The sequence below is a fragment of the Curcuma longa genome, chromosome 2, assembly GCF_044706935.1.
Source record: "Curcuma longa cultivar G26 ecotype Majalengka, Jawa Barat chromosome 2, ITB_CL_G26_1.1, whole genome shotgun sequence".
NCBI lineage: Eukaryota > Viridiplantae > Streptophyta > Magnoliopsida > Zingiberales > Zingiberaceae > Curcuma > Curcuma longa.
The window spans coordinates 3,744,065-3,758,822 of record NC_133862.1 but is presented as its reverse complement, the minus strand read 5'-3'; the positions used below and the strand labels follow the sequence as shown (position 1 = coordinate 3,758,822).

General features: G+C 32.4%; 2 protein-coding genes and 1 non-coding gene across 3 annotated transcripts; 2 read left to right on the top strand and 1 right to left on the bottom strand.

The window, feature by feature from the left end:
• Nucleotides 1-7,260: 7,260 nt before the first annotated feature.
• LOC141822174 (uncharacterized) lies at nucleotides 7,261-8,041 on the bottom strand. Its single transcript, XM_074709604.1, has 2 exons — nucleotides 7,858-8,041; nucleotides 7,261-7,775 (listed from the first exon to the last, which is right to left on the bottom strand). Exons 1-2 carry the CDS (start codon nucleotides 7,978-7,980, stop codon nucleotides 7,350-7,352), a joined length of 549 nt encoding a protein of 182 aa, XP_074565705.1. The 5' UTR covers nucleotides 7,981-8,041; the 3' UTR covers nucleotides 7,261-7,349.
• A 120-nt stretch (nucleotides 8,042-8,161) lies between these two features.
• TRNAR-ACG (transfer RNA arginine (anticodon ACG)) lies at nucleotides 8,162-8,234 on the top strand. Its single transcript has one exon. It is a non-coding gene; the product is annotated as a tRNA-Arg (tRNA).
• Nucleotides 8,235-8,721: 487 nt separating this feature from the next.
• LOC141821752 (small ribosomal subunit protein eS19-like) lies at nucleotides 8,722-10,986 on the top strand. The gene is made up of 4 exons (XM_074709108.1): nucleotides 8,722-8,892; nucleotides 10,007-10,097; nucleotides 10,206-10,389; nucleotides 10,724-10,986. Exons 1-4 carry the CDS (start codon nucleotides 8,803-8,805, stop codon nucleotides 10,782-10,784), a joined length of 426 nt encoding a protein of 141 aa, XP_074565209.1. The 5' UTR covers nucleotides 8,722-8,802; the 3' UTR covers nucleotides 10,785-10,986.
• Nucleotides 10,987-14,758: the final 3,772 nt, after the last annotated feature.

Below are 14,758 nucleotides of genomic sequence, written 5' to 3'. Positions count from 1 at the left end.
ATTCCATAATTCATTTAACTTGGCAATTAAAGGTTGCAAGAAAATATCTATCTTTTCTTTCAGATTCATTGGACCTAAATAAGCATAGTCAGAAATATAAATTCATCTTTCATGCACATCCATAGTGGTAAATTATAGGGTATTAATATAACTGGTAAGATGAATATTGCTGTCCTGACTGACTAAATGGTTGAAATCCATCTGTAGAAAGTCTCAATCTCACATTACGTGGTTCCATCGCAAAGGTGGAAAATATTGTATCAAGATGTTTCCATGTAGGAGAGTCACAAGGATGACACATTATACCTCCTTCATGCACATGCTCATGATGTGACCTCATGTGGCTAGCTGTCGCGGCAGATGCATACAAATATTGAAGTCTAGCAGTTAATGGAAAGTAATACATAACCTTCTATGCAATATTTTTCTTTTTCTTCCCTAGTATGCGACTACGATGCTTATAACGAGGGTGAGTACAGATTTTGCATTCAATCAGTTCACTATTTTCATTCCAATATATCATGCATTTGTTTATACACAATCAATCTTCTCTACAGGCAAACCTAAACCCCTCACCAATTTCTTTGTACTGTAGAAACTATCAGTCATTTGGTGATCAACAGGGAGCAACTCTGATATCAATTAACAAATGTCATCGTAACATCGTTCCGAGAAATAATAATCTGCCTTGATATTCAATAACCTTGCAATAGCTAATAGTTGAGAATGATCAAATGGAATACTTTTTCACACTTCTCTTTCATTAGCCTTTAACATGTCATATAGTTGTTGAACTGCAGGTGCTAGTATTTCATCTACATTGGATGGATCAACTACATTCATCGCGTCATAAACCATTGATTGCATCACATTCTCATTAGATGTTGATTCCCCTAAAACAGTTGTGCCAGATAAAGAAGCAACCGAAGTTCCAATTGGATCATACACATAAGGCTCCCCGTGACAGTACCAATTATAGTAGTTTGGAACAAAATCATTTATATATATATATATATATGTACTTTTATGGTATCCTCATCACAGAAATATTATTTCTACATTTGCAATGATTACACGGATAACGTAACTCTGCACCATTCATGCATTCTGGATGACTCTTAGCAAAGTTTTTAAACTCTTCAACTCTAGTATAAAATTCAGCTCAGATAAATTCATTTTCTAATCTATTATATATCCAAGCTTTATTGATATATAATGTAATCTTCTGCAATAATAAATTTCTATTAAATATAAATAATATGTTAAACTAAACACACATTGAATAGAAAATCATAGTTAATATTAACCCAATTGATGGTTATATATTTGATCAACCACTATATATTTGATCAACAATTATATATTTGATCAGTATTTTCAATTCAGATAAGAATCAAAATACACTTGACTACCAAATTTAAATACTATTGATATTTTATGTTTAGCAACTGAACAAAAGATCATTCTAAATAGCTTTATCATTATTCAATGTTGATATTTATTGTACAAAAATTTTTTATTCTATTCATAAGTTTTGCTTCGGTATCGCACTAGCATCTATATATTTTGGATACTTTAGTATTACACTAGCATCCAAAAAAGGTAGGTATTTAACTAAACCATATCTTTCTTGAGTTTGACCTTCATTGTCTCTAGTATACTATTGTCATGACAAATTGCTCATCTGAAAAAAATATGGAAGTGAAACGAAATAAGATTTTAGTATTGTAAATTGAAGTTCCAGGTTCAAACATTTCAAAATTCAATGTTGTAGATTCAAGATAGAATTTCAGTTTCAATTCTAGTTTCATATTGCAATTATTAACTAGTTTTTTATGTATATCATCTTAGCTTCATATATTGATAAATTCTTGTGGTCGTAATATATTACGCTAGTTGACAAACTCCAATTAAATAAACATCTAGTTATAAAAATTATACAGTCTATTATATAATTATCAGTTAATTCTATTTTTCATGCAATTAGAATCAATATAATTTCGATATACCTGAATATAAGTAGTCTGGAGAAGCAAAAAGAGAATACCATAACGCTGAGATCAAATTGCAAATAACCTCAAGTCGTTCCCCTTCCACTATAGCTCAGTTGGGATCAAAATCAACACAACAATTACAAGATCAACACAACGTATTACAAAATAAACACAAAAAAATGTAGATCACCCTAAATCTGATGTCAACGAATTCGGCCAAGCCGGGCCCGACGCCAGCGAGCTCGCCAAGGCCGAGCCCGACACCGACGATGCGATATATTACATACAGTTCCAGCCTGATGAGATGCGAATAAGATAGCTTAGGAGAAACTGGAGCAAGCTAAAGAACATAAGATCATATAAGCTTTCATCAAGAGAAAAGCAGAAGGTTATCAGCAAGTGGAGAAGTCTTATTTCAGCTGTAAAATTGATTCTTGATTAATTTTACAAGCTCGATCGAGAATTCCACAACAAGCCCGTCGTCTTAGTTGGATTTCTGGCTTGAATTAATATATATATAATATAAAATCATTTGAAGTAAATATAAAATTCATCATTTCTTAATATTTAGATATTTAGATTAGATTCAAAAAAAAAAAAAGGAGATAAATTTATTTGTAAATTTGTAAAACAAACATTAGGTTGCGAAGGCAAACCTTTGCACTCCTCACTAAACCCTCATCCTCTGACGATGTCCTCCGTTGCGGTGATGAAGCACGAAGTGAGATATATGATAGATATAATTTTCTTAAAATAAATTTGTCTCCTCTAGTACTTAAAGGTTGAATGAATGATTATTTTTTAAGATGCAATGGTTAAATTATTTTATTATTATTTTTGTTAATTCAAGTATCTAATTTTTTGAATTGACTAATCATGAATGTGACTGACTTGACCCTACAAAAAATTTTTAACTACTACTAGAGGTAATCTAAAAGTGTAAGCATTTTGTTACCTATTAGTCAATATTCTAGATTTTTCATCCTATCAGAGGGAATCACCCTACAGTGTTCCATAGTTAGGACTTGAACCATGGTTGCTTGGGAACTACTAGAGTATCGTTGACACTACACCGTAGTTCAGGGCCACTTTAATAACAACCACAAGTTGCTTATGGTAAACTAAATTCTGTACTTGAGGGTGATCATCAAAGTGCAAAGGGCGATTTATTAAAAGCGTACTCAGATTTGAAAAATTCTCAAATCACACACCATACTTTATGAATGATCAAAGGACACATTAATTTGGGTGACCTTCCCGTTCTATCACTCTCACCAACATTAGCTTTCCACACATCGATTTCCAATGCATCTGAGCCAGATTTAAAACATTTAAATCTTAAAATAATTTCGATGGTTTAGATGCATGCGACCTCAACATCTCTCTTCCTCTCTCTCCACTCATAGAAAGTAAATTCCTCTCTCCCTTCCTCTCACCTATCGATTTATACAACTCAAATTTATTTTTTTAATTTAACTACTAAAATGAAAACTAAGATTTAATATCAAATCTACCTTCTTCAAACTATACACTTTCATGTGTGGTAAATTCACATAAACACAAATAGTTTTAGATTTATTAGTGGATTTCGATCAAAATCCACTGATCGACTTAAGAGCTTTGATTGTATTCATTTTAAGTCTTGTGAGTTTCTGAAGTACCTAGGAGTCCAAATTAATGTACCCTCCTTTATTGTTTTTGGACTTCCCTAGTAGTGTCAAAGAGAAAAAAAGTCTTCAGCTAGAATGCTTGGGTCCGGTCTCCTGGAGACCAAGACCACATCGAACCTGATCTGAGAGCAGACCAGGACTAAGTTGGGCTTGGTGTGGGGAGATCAAGTAGACCTAAGCTATTTGAATTTCTGTAAACTTATACTCATCCAGTAAAATTGAGTGAGAAAAAGGTAGATATAATATCAAATCTTGATTCTAATCAAGGAACACTGTGGATCTGGTATGGGGAGACCATACCCAACTTGGTACTGGTCTGCTCTCATATCAGGCTCAACGTGGTCCTGATCTCGAGGAGTAGACCAAAGATCAAGTTGAGTTTGGTCTCCCCACACCAAGTCCACAGTATTCCTTGATCAGAACTAAGATTTAACATTATATCTATCTTTCTCTCAGTCAATCCTATCAGATGGGTGCAAGTTTGCAGAAATTCAAATAACCTAAGTTTATCAGTAGATTTCGATCAAAATTATTGATCAACCTAAAGAGCTTAGATTGCACTCATTTTAAGTCATGTAGATTTTTGAGGTTGCAAGGAGTCCAAACATGTCCTCCATTACTTATTTTGGACTCTCCAGAGGTACTCCAATAAATTAAAAAATAAATTTGAGTTGTACAAATTGATAGATAAGAGGAAGTGAGAGAGAGGGAGGGATAGAGATGTTGAGGTTACATGTCTCTAAATCATATAAATAATGTATATATTTAATTTTTGAATGTGGCTCGAATGCTTTAGAAGTAGGAATTAAAACTTACAGTTGACATGAGGGGTAGAACAGGAAGGTCGCCTAAATCAGTATAACCTTTTATCATTCTTAAAGTATATGACCTGTGATTTGAGAATTTATCACACATCTACACACGTCCTTTGATAAATTCCTAGAAGTCAAAAAGAGGCTGATCCATCTACCAAGGGAGAGCCTCGGCTTAAATGCTTGAAATCCTAACAACCATTAATCTCCTGCAATTAACTTGAATAATGATCATTAATTGCTATTAATCCCTAATTGGCTAGTTGATTAATGCCCAACCGTTTCAAGCAAGCAACAATTGGAATTAATGACAGGTTATATTCATAGTCAACTAAATTTAGTGCAATTAACTTGAATAATGGTCATTAACTATCATTAATTCTCAGCTAGTTAATTAATACTTGACCAACTCAATTAATACCTAGCCATTTAGGCAATAGCAGCTGCCATTTGATTAATGACCGATAACCATTATTTTTTTTATCGAGGTAGTAGGGAAAAAATCAATTAGCGAAACACAGTAATTTTTACCTCAACCGGGACATTCGATGTGCAAAGGTCGTGCTCACATGTGAGCCAACTAAGTTTAGGTTTAGCACAAAATCAAATCTTGAATTTGCACCTCCCTTGCAAGCATACATATAAAAAATTCAATTAACCAATTACATAAACAATATATTAAAGTTGTGATTCAATATAAATCAATCCTATTTTCATGAAACTTTCAATGTGGGATTATTTCCTTATTCAAAATCATATTAAAGATTTAAAGTCAATTCCATCCATTTTCAATCACTTTGTTCAACAAATATATAGCTTGTAAGTATTATCGCACATAATGATGTAAGATGAATTGATATAGACTTAGTTCATGTGTTCTTATGTATAGTTTTTTTTTTTAACTTAACAATGTTATTTATCGATCGAATTTATGCATTGACTTACATTTCGAAGTATCATTGATTGATCTAGACTTACATAAATGCCTTTTAATTAAAACATTTATTCGAGTAAAATTAAAGTTATGTCCTTTCCAAGAGTTACTTCTTTATTAACAAATTAAATTTAAATTAAATAAAAACAAATATTAAATTATACATTTATTTTTAAGCTTTCTAAATTAAGCACAATAATATAAAAGCTAAAAAATATATATATAAAATATAGGACATCACACTATATCTTTCCAATTCCTAAAATATTTCAATTTTTTAAATGACAATAAGTGTGCATGTATGTAAAACAATACCATATTTATCATGTTAAACATATTTTTTAAAAATTATTCCTTCTATGATAAAAAATTATAATAAAATTATTTATGTATCTTCCTTAAGGAAAGTGTAAATAGGAAACTAATGAATAAAAAATTAGTCATTTAATCTTAAATTTGCTTTCCATACAATTCATTCACTTTTTGTTCTATAAATACAAAGGCATGTTGGCATTAGTGTAGACAACTTGAGAGTCATTGGATCATAATGGCGATAAACTTCCAATTCTTCGCCTTCTTGTGCTTGCTTTCCATTGGTGTTTCTACTTCAGGTACTAAACTTTCATTATATTCTTTTTATTTATGAAACAAATTGTACATTTCTCAATTTTCACATCTAATTGAAAGAAGAAATCATCCTTAGCAGGAGGAGATTTACTAGAGGTGAAACGAAGGGAGTTTCATACTGTGCATGGGGACTATGAAGATCCACACCCCAACCCACCTAGAGATTCTTCACCTCCTAGATATGAAGAACATGATAGAAAACTTTTGACTACTCATCACAGAGATTTTGAAGCTCCTAACATTGATGCAACAAGAAATATACATGAAGATGATGAAGGACCTCACACTCATCCACCTAGAGGTCCACCTACAGACTCAGATTCTTATGAACAAGTGGAACCCGAAAGCGAGAAAGAAAATTTTTCATCAATAATTTTATCACAAGAAATGACAAAGGACTATGGCCCCCCAAGGGCAAATCCAGGGCATACACCTCCATCACCATAACCCTAGACTATGGTTCTTGGCCAAGATCATGTAGTGAAATCAATAAAGAAGTTTCTTATTGCATCAATAAAAGATCTTGCATTTCAATGTTTACCAAGCAATAAGTTGATTGTGATATGTCTTTCCTATGGACAAATAAGTTGGTTTTAGAGTCATATTTTATTTTTATCAACCAAAAATTAAAGTTATGGGGGAAAATAATTTTCTTCTCTAATAATTTATTAATATTTATCAGGTGCAATCAAATTATCAAGTTGATATAATTGAACACTATAATAAATTTTAAAAATAAAATTAAACTTGAGATTAAAGCTAAATTACACAAGGTGATCATATCCTTGCCTTTGATTCTATTTCAATCTAACATTCCCATTTATTTTCTCCCCAATCTACTTATTATTATTATTTTCTTTCCCATTAGCTACATGAGTTTAAGAACTATATAACACTAAGAGGAAAGCCTTGTATTTATCTGATTTCCTATTTTCAAAGTATTCAGATTGGACTCAGTTTTTTATTTTGAAAAAAAAAAGTATTTTCTACTTACCATTATTTCATTGTTTCCTTGCTTTAGTTCTATTTATAGAAGATTCAATAGTTATTAAAATCTTCTACTTGCTCAATCTAAAATCCTAATGATCAATGCAGAAAACACACCCAAATAAAGATACAACAAGCATTATCTCAAAGTATCAATGATCAATGCTGCAAATCCATGTTGTTCAGTCTGTAATATCTGCGATAGCTTAGGAGAAACTGGAGCAAGCTAAAGATCATAAGAGAAAAACCCACAAGTCTTATTTCTGTAAAACTGATTCTTGATTAATTTTACAAGCTCGATCGAGAATTCCACAACAAGCACGTCTTAGTTGGATTTCTGCAAGTTCGACACGAAATTGGAGGCTGCGAAGGCTGCAGATCCACCGAGCACACAGACCAAAGCGACCGCGACCTGCAACGCCACTTCCCAGGGGTAGTCCTCAGGCAGAAGATAGACGCAGAGAGGGCCCAGAGCCAGCAATGCGAGGCTCAGGCTGAGGAGAGCTCCGGGCGTGGCCGGGTCAGTCGCTGCAGAGAGGACCCCCAACTCCTCAGCCTTGGAGAGGAGTCCGAGCCGCTCCACTGCGGAGAGGGAGAGGCCGAGGTTCTCCGCTGCAGTCAGTAGCCCTGCCTTCTCTGCCTTGGTCAGCAGTCTCAGCTTCTCCACATTGGCGAGCAGCTTCACTGGGGGTCCGTTGGCAGTGTTGAACTGTCTTGGACCTGGCTCTCCTACTGGGAACACAGTGGATCCCTGGTGTGGGAGCTTGTTTGTTTAGAGCAGAAAGATGGATTTTTTAAAGATGTTTATGGTTTGAGGGAAGGGAGGAACTGACCTTTTTAGCTGCTGAAACTCTGTTGGCAGGTTTAGGGGAGGCCATGGACTTGATGAGGAGAGGAGTTGCAGGAGAGGAGAGTGAAAACATTGCTCTGCTGCAAGGAATTCCTATTGTTTTCATGGCGAGATTTCTTCTTTTCCTCTGTTATCTTCTCTTTCAGAGAACAAGAGGACACCCAATTCTTATCTCATGATTGGAGCTAGTTCTTAAGTGGTAGAACAACTGAACAAGTGGTCATCAATAACTGGTTGTCTTACTTTGATATCATCTAAATAACTTATCGTCTTATAATAATATATGGGACTCCATGGCCCAATGGATAAGGCGCTGGTCTACGGAACCAGAGATTCTGGGTTCGATCCCCAGTGGAGTCGGTCTCGGGTCCTATAATGGCAGAATTTTTAAAATAAAAAAAATATAAATTGTTTATTCGTGAAAATATCAAACATCCAATTTTTAGACAAACTATAATTATTTTTTTTCAGTTTAATATTACATAAGAACATGTTTCATTTTTTCAGTTCATTTATTTTATCTATTTTCGTAATCCAATAAAAATAAATAAAATGGCATTTAGTAAATCTATTTCTGCTATCAAATAAATACGAATGAAATCAAACGGGCATTATTAACTTTTAATCAAAATTGTGAGAGCTTAAATTAGCATCCAAAATTGTGGGAGCGTAAAGGATTTAAGTGAACCCGCACTTTGATTTAACCGTTTCACCATTCGACCCGGATCCGAATTTGACGGATCTGAATCCGATTCAAGTGAATTGGATAATTCAGTAATTTGGCCGGATTCGTTGCTTACTATATAAGCAGAACTCTAGATTCGGCTCTCGGAAAACCCTAGTTCGTTCTGGCCGCTCTTCCCTCCTGTTCAGCGACCAAGCGGCGGCAGGTGAGAGGAGAGCGAGATTGGGAAACTGCAACAGCAGCATGGAGAAGGAGGTGTCTAAGACCGTCAAGGACGTCTCGCCTCATGAGTTCGTCAAGGCCTACTCGGCCCACCTCAAAAGATCTGGCAAGGTGCTGTCCAATTTTCTTTTGTTGTGTTAATTTGCTAGTAAAGGTGCGCTTTGGGGTTCCATTTCTCTGTACTTGTTTGGTTTTTGATCTCATTCTTCGTTGCTTTTGGAATATGATCCTGTAATTATTTTATCGTTTAAAAGGAATCCTTTTTCTAGTTGTTTTATGAAGGAAGACCATCGTCATTATGGGCAGTTTTGTTGTTCTTTTTTGCATTGTTTATTTTTTTAGTTAGTTTAATGCGAGAATAAAATTCCTTATGATCTGCATGAAACAGGAAATGACTCGAGAAGCGAAGTTTGAGTTAGCTATGTGCTTTCATATATAAATTTAGGGGTGTTTTAGGATTCATAGGCTTATTTTTTTGCGATTTGATTGGCAAAAAGAAATTCAGTTTCTAGTCATTGCCAACGAAGAGAGATTTAACAGTGCATTTGAAATAATACTATATGATAAAACATTTTTGAGTGAAGTCGCACATTTTTTATTTCCTATAAGTATTAACTGTGAGGTGGCTAATTGATAAATTAAGATATGGTGTTGTGATTAGAAGGTGTAAGGTGTATAGGGAGATAAATATAATAAAAAAATGTTGATTTCAGTGTAACTAGTGATATAGCCTCGTACAGAGTTTAATCCAGGAGTAAGAATGTAATTGATGTTAAATAGTTGGGACAAACATAGCCTGTTGATGATGATTATTATTACTTCTGAGCTGAAGGAAAGTGTTTCATATGCTTTTGCACGATTTTTATAAATTTAATCAACTCTACTCTATCACACAATTGCCTAATAATGGTGATTTTGTTTGAAGTAAGTTCTTGCCAACTTCAATATCAGCATTAAACTATACATTCCATTACTCTGATTCATGGCAGTGTTCTCTTTCTGTTTTTTTTAATGCAAATAGATAGGTATTGATATGAGGCCCATGTTTATATAAAATTTTCAAAAAAATTTATACCCTTAGTGATGTTATCCTTGTTTTGTGTAATTGGAGTGGCCGAAATAGAAAGGACTTAAATCTATTTCCTTCCAAGTAAATGCAACTTTAGTGTTAGGTGATGACTCTTTTTTTACTGCTAATCAATTGTTTTATTACATTTCTCCATAGATGGAACTTCCTGAGTGGACAGATATTGTAAAAACTGGAAGGTTCAAGGAACTTGCTCCTTATGATTCAGATTGGTATTATATCAGAGCAGGTAACAAGTATCACACCATGCATAACTACATCCATAATATTCGCGTTTTAAAGGGGATAAATTTTGGTTCTCATACATTCCGGTCTCATTGTATTTCTTTTTATGCAGCTTCTATGGCTAGGAAAATTTATTTGAGGCAGGGCATCGGAGTGGGTGGCTTCCAGAAAATTTACGGAGGCCGGAAGAGGAATGGAAGTCGCCCGCCACATTTCTGCAAGAGTAGTGGTGCAATTGCTCGCCACATTCTGCAGCAGTTACAGACAATGAATATCATTGAGATCGATCCTAAAGGGTAAGCATTTCATGCCTCTTATCTTCTTATGCACAATTTAGGAACACATTAATTGTCTACTAGAAGTTAAATTGTTCATTTTAAACTAGTTTTACTCGTGATATGCACATCAGAACACAAGATTAAACAAATTAATGGAAATTTGACTCGTATTGCAAACATAATCAAGAGAGTTTGATATTCCATGCAACTTTACAGAATTGAGCTGAATTACCAGTTCAAACATCATGGAGATCCATACACAGTTTCTTTTGGCAACAATACTTTGTGTTATTGAATGCCAGCTGCCTTGAGTTCTAGCTTACTATTGTGTTTCTTCTTTTCTTTACTGCAGTGGACGGAAAATCACTTCTCAGGGACAGCGCGATCTTGATCAAGTCGCTGGCCGTGTCTAGGGGCTACTTGAACATTTTGCTTCAGGATTCAGTAGAACTTTTGTGTTACCAAATGTCGGCACATGTTTGGTCTTGATCATTTGATTTAATCTGTTTCTTTTGGTCAATCTGTCTTTTTGAGATAATGTATCATTTAATTTAAAGATATTTTGTTAATTCCCAGTAATCACCGTGTCACTTTTTGGCAGTCTTCTGTGCGTCATTCAAATGGTTTCATAATCATCTAGGATTTGTGAGAATGATAATTATAATTTTTTGATTCATCTCTTCATAGTAATTATAATTGTGAGATCGTATAATAGAATTGTTGTTGGAGTGGTGGATTTTTTTTTTTTACTGCAGTGAGCATAGATATAGTTTTAAAAAAACTTGATATCTTGTATTTATCAGTCATAGGGTTTGCGAAAGTAGGATTCTAAATTTTTTCTGCGCTTTTTTTATTAACATTTACAATCATCTTTATAGGATCATTTTTTTAATTCAAATTAAATTTACTCATTGTGTAAAAATTAAAAGAAGATCCCTATTTCAAATTCAAAATTTGCAATTATGATTATAACTAAATTATTTTAATTTTATCAAAATTATTTGTATTATTATAGCAATTATGGTTATAAATATTACAATTTATAATAGCTATAATTTAAAGTAAATTATAACACATAAAACACTATTATAATAAATTATTTTTTATCATCTTAATTAAAATTACATCAATTTAATTAAAATTGATTTAATATTGTTGTATCAATTATTAGAAATTGGAGTTATTTTGATCAAGTTGTTAAAGAAAAAAGTTGAAACGGTGAAATGAAGATATTTTAGGATGAAAAATGTAATAGGATGGTTTTGAAATTTGGACACTTTTGATGAAAGTGATAATAATACGTATAGACGGTAAGTGTTCGAATTTCAATGAAACTGAGATAATATTCTTCTCTATCATGATTAATTGTAATTTTTCAATTTACCTCCTCACAGATAATCATTGTAGAGCCGCTGAGATAATGGATTCCACATTTTATCGGAGATAATAATAGATACACTTTTGATAAAAAAATTGATAATAACTAATGCATTTTTTGATATTTTCTCAATAATTATAATGAATCGAAGAGATTCATATATAAGAAATATGAGCACTTTATGTATAAATAAAAAAGAAATTAAAAGACAATCTAAGATCGGACATGATTCAACAATATAAGATATGGTATCGAAGGCTTAAGACTTAGGATCATGAAATTAGATGACTTTAATCTCGATTCCTAGTCTTAGACTATTTAGACTTAGCCCTTTATCTATGTAGAATAATCACCGCAACTAATTTTTATAAACATCATTGTTATATAAAAATAAAAACATCTCTTCACTTTGATTCTTCACATTTAAATACAATCACAGACTTACAAATAGATCTAGGAAAAACCTTGGAGACTTATCATAATCAAGTCAATATAACTTTAAAATAACTTACACAAATAGTAATTCAATAAAACAATACTATTATAACATTATTAACATTACTTCGTCACAGAATAATTTTATTAGAAAATAATTTATTATACCTAGAAACACAAATACAAAAAATAAATCAAACAACTAAGTGGAGAGATAGTATAGAAACTTTAATAAAAAATTTAAGTAAATTATGTACAAGAAACATAAATCCCAAAAGACAACCTAAAAACATATTCTTTCCTTATACTTTACATGCAAAATAAATCTTACAAGAACCACCCAAACAAAAAGTTTTACAAGACTCTCTATAATTTTCTTTTAAATGGGGAACACAATCAAAGGATATTGGGCATCTGGATTGGCCGCTGTATGCGCTTCCCAATTTACCTTGGTGGTCGGTGGGAAACTTCCGTAGGACCGGACCGGCCACCCCCAAGGATTGAGTCCATGAGACTGACTGGGATTTATCATTTTTTTTTATAGGACTCTCTATAACTTTAAGGAGTCAACAAAATAATACAACTTCATGGTTAGATATCATCCTGTTAGAAGAAATAGTACTTCGAGCAATCAGTTAGAAGAAGTCATAGATGTAGAGAGAAATCTTAAATTATTCTCCAATGCATAATTAAATACCCTAAATTCCAGAAGATTGTATAGTTATGAGGCACTTTCTTTCACTATTTCTGTATTTAAACATCATAGAACAGAAGCATTGCACCTCCATGATGTAGTTAAAGAAAGATTTAATCTTATGATAAATGAATCAACTAGAGCACTTATAACTAGAAGACATAATTATAATCATCTAGGCTTAATTGTCCTAGGATTAAAGGGACTAATTAGAAAAAAGGTAGGTGATAAGGTATTAATAGTCTTATATGAGGTTCTCTGATAGAGAAAAGACTATTATTGAACTGATTGAAGTAAACATGAACAATAACTTAGAAATAACATATATCTACCCAAATTTTATTATAACAATTACATATTTCATAAAACATATTAAAATCATGATATAAGCTAAAAACTATGGAGATTTTCAAAAAAAATAATATTCAACTAGATATTATATTCTTGGGAAGACAATGAATAACATAAACAACAATTTTAAAATTAACATTCAAGAAATAATTGAAACATTAACTACAAAAAATATTTACTTCTTAAAACCTAGAAAATTTGATTTTAAAACATTAGCAAGTTTAGATGGAATGTGATCTAGAACCTCAAAACCAGACTCTCAAACCCAATGATTCTATTATGTACAGTAAGATTTAGCGGATATAACCCTTCTACTTCTTAACAAATTGAAGAAGATAATTTGAACATGATGAACATAGAAGACATAGAACCTCATAACACAAATGAAAACTTATTCGAAGACCTAGAAGAATATATATGTATATGGCAGCGGAAGCTACTATTTATTTAACTTCAGAAGATCTAGAGGAATTAGAACTATTTGAAAAGATAAACTTAAGACTAGAACTTGACTGGGAATTATATTTTGATGAAAAATAAAATATAATTGTTAAAAAAATTGCTCCTTTTGCTTTTTTTTTTATGATAGTGTTTTCTCTCGGGATTAGAATTTTGTTTCCTCCTTTGCCGATTGGTAGATATTAATGGCCGATGAGGATGGGTGAGATTATAGGACCCTTTCTTGATATGCATCATAACTTGCTATATTAGATATGTTGGTGAGTGTAAGGACAAGAATACCTCATTAGTAGTATCCTCAAATGCATTTTTTTGTTCCTTGGAAGATTGGGATGGTTATTGAGATTGGTAATGGGATGAAGGTATTAAGAATGAGGAATAATACGAGGAAACAAGGTCAATAATGATATATTAATTTCGAGTCGTAAATAACATTTAGATTTTATGTTACGATTTTTATTGAGTATTACTTGTTATTGAGTATTACTCATTTTGAGTATTTGAGTTAGTCTTATATTATATGTGTAGAAACAAGTTGACCGAAGCTCGGTGACCTGTCGGCATGCAAAGCTTTTGGTGTACATAGATGTAGGTACATTCTATCCTTGGACTCATATATTTTCCTGTGCATGAATAGATAAATTAAATTGATATATATTTATATATGTTATAATGGTTTTCAAAAGGGGAATTAAAATGATTTTTAAAATACTGAAATAGGATTAAAAATAATTAAATCATTAAAGGGTAAAAAATTGATTTATTTCATGTTCATACATGGGTTCGTCTGGAGAATTAACATGGGAAAGGGTGTTTTCAAATTTTAAATAGATATTTTGATTCACTCTCCTGTTGATACATGTCTTTACATTGCTTGATCTATTATATTCTATGCTGTTGATATTTCATCCTGTTGATACTTAGCCTTTACATGTAAATTCTACGGTGATACCTTAAGGAATAAATAAGATTTAATTTGATTTGAGTTGGTCGTTTAGACCAAATTGAGAAAATACTGAGAATGTAACAATTATGATAATTGATGAAAAAAATATAACGTGAAATGAGAT

Excerpts from the sequence above, each read along its gene's own strand:
- LOC141821752 (XM_074709108.1), top strand. The coding sequence starts at position 8,803 with ATGGAGAAGGAGGTGTCTAAGACCGTCAAGGACGTCTCGCCTCATGAG. Across the intron at positions 10,098-10,205 it reads TTGGTATTATATCAGAGCAG|CTTCTATGGCTAGGAAAATT; the intron begins GTAACAAGTATC and ends CTTTTTATGCAG. Across the intron at positions 10,390-10,723 it reads ATTGAGATCGATCCTAAAGG|TGGACGGAAAATCACTTCTC; the intron begins GTAAGCATTTCA and ends TCTTTACTGCAG.
- LOC141822174 (XM_074709604.1), bottom strand. The coding sequence starts at position 7,980 with ATGAAAACAATAGGAATTCCTTGCAGCAGAGCAATGTTTTCACTCTCC. Across the intron at positions 7,776-7,857 it reads GAGTTTCAGCAGCTAAAAAG|GGATCCACTGTGTTCCCAGT; the intron begins GTCAGTTCCTCC and ends CTCCCACACCAG.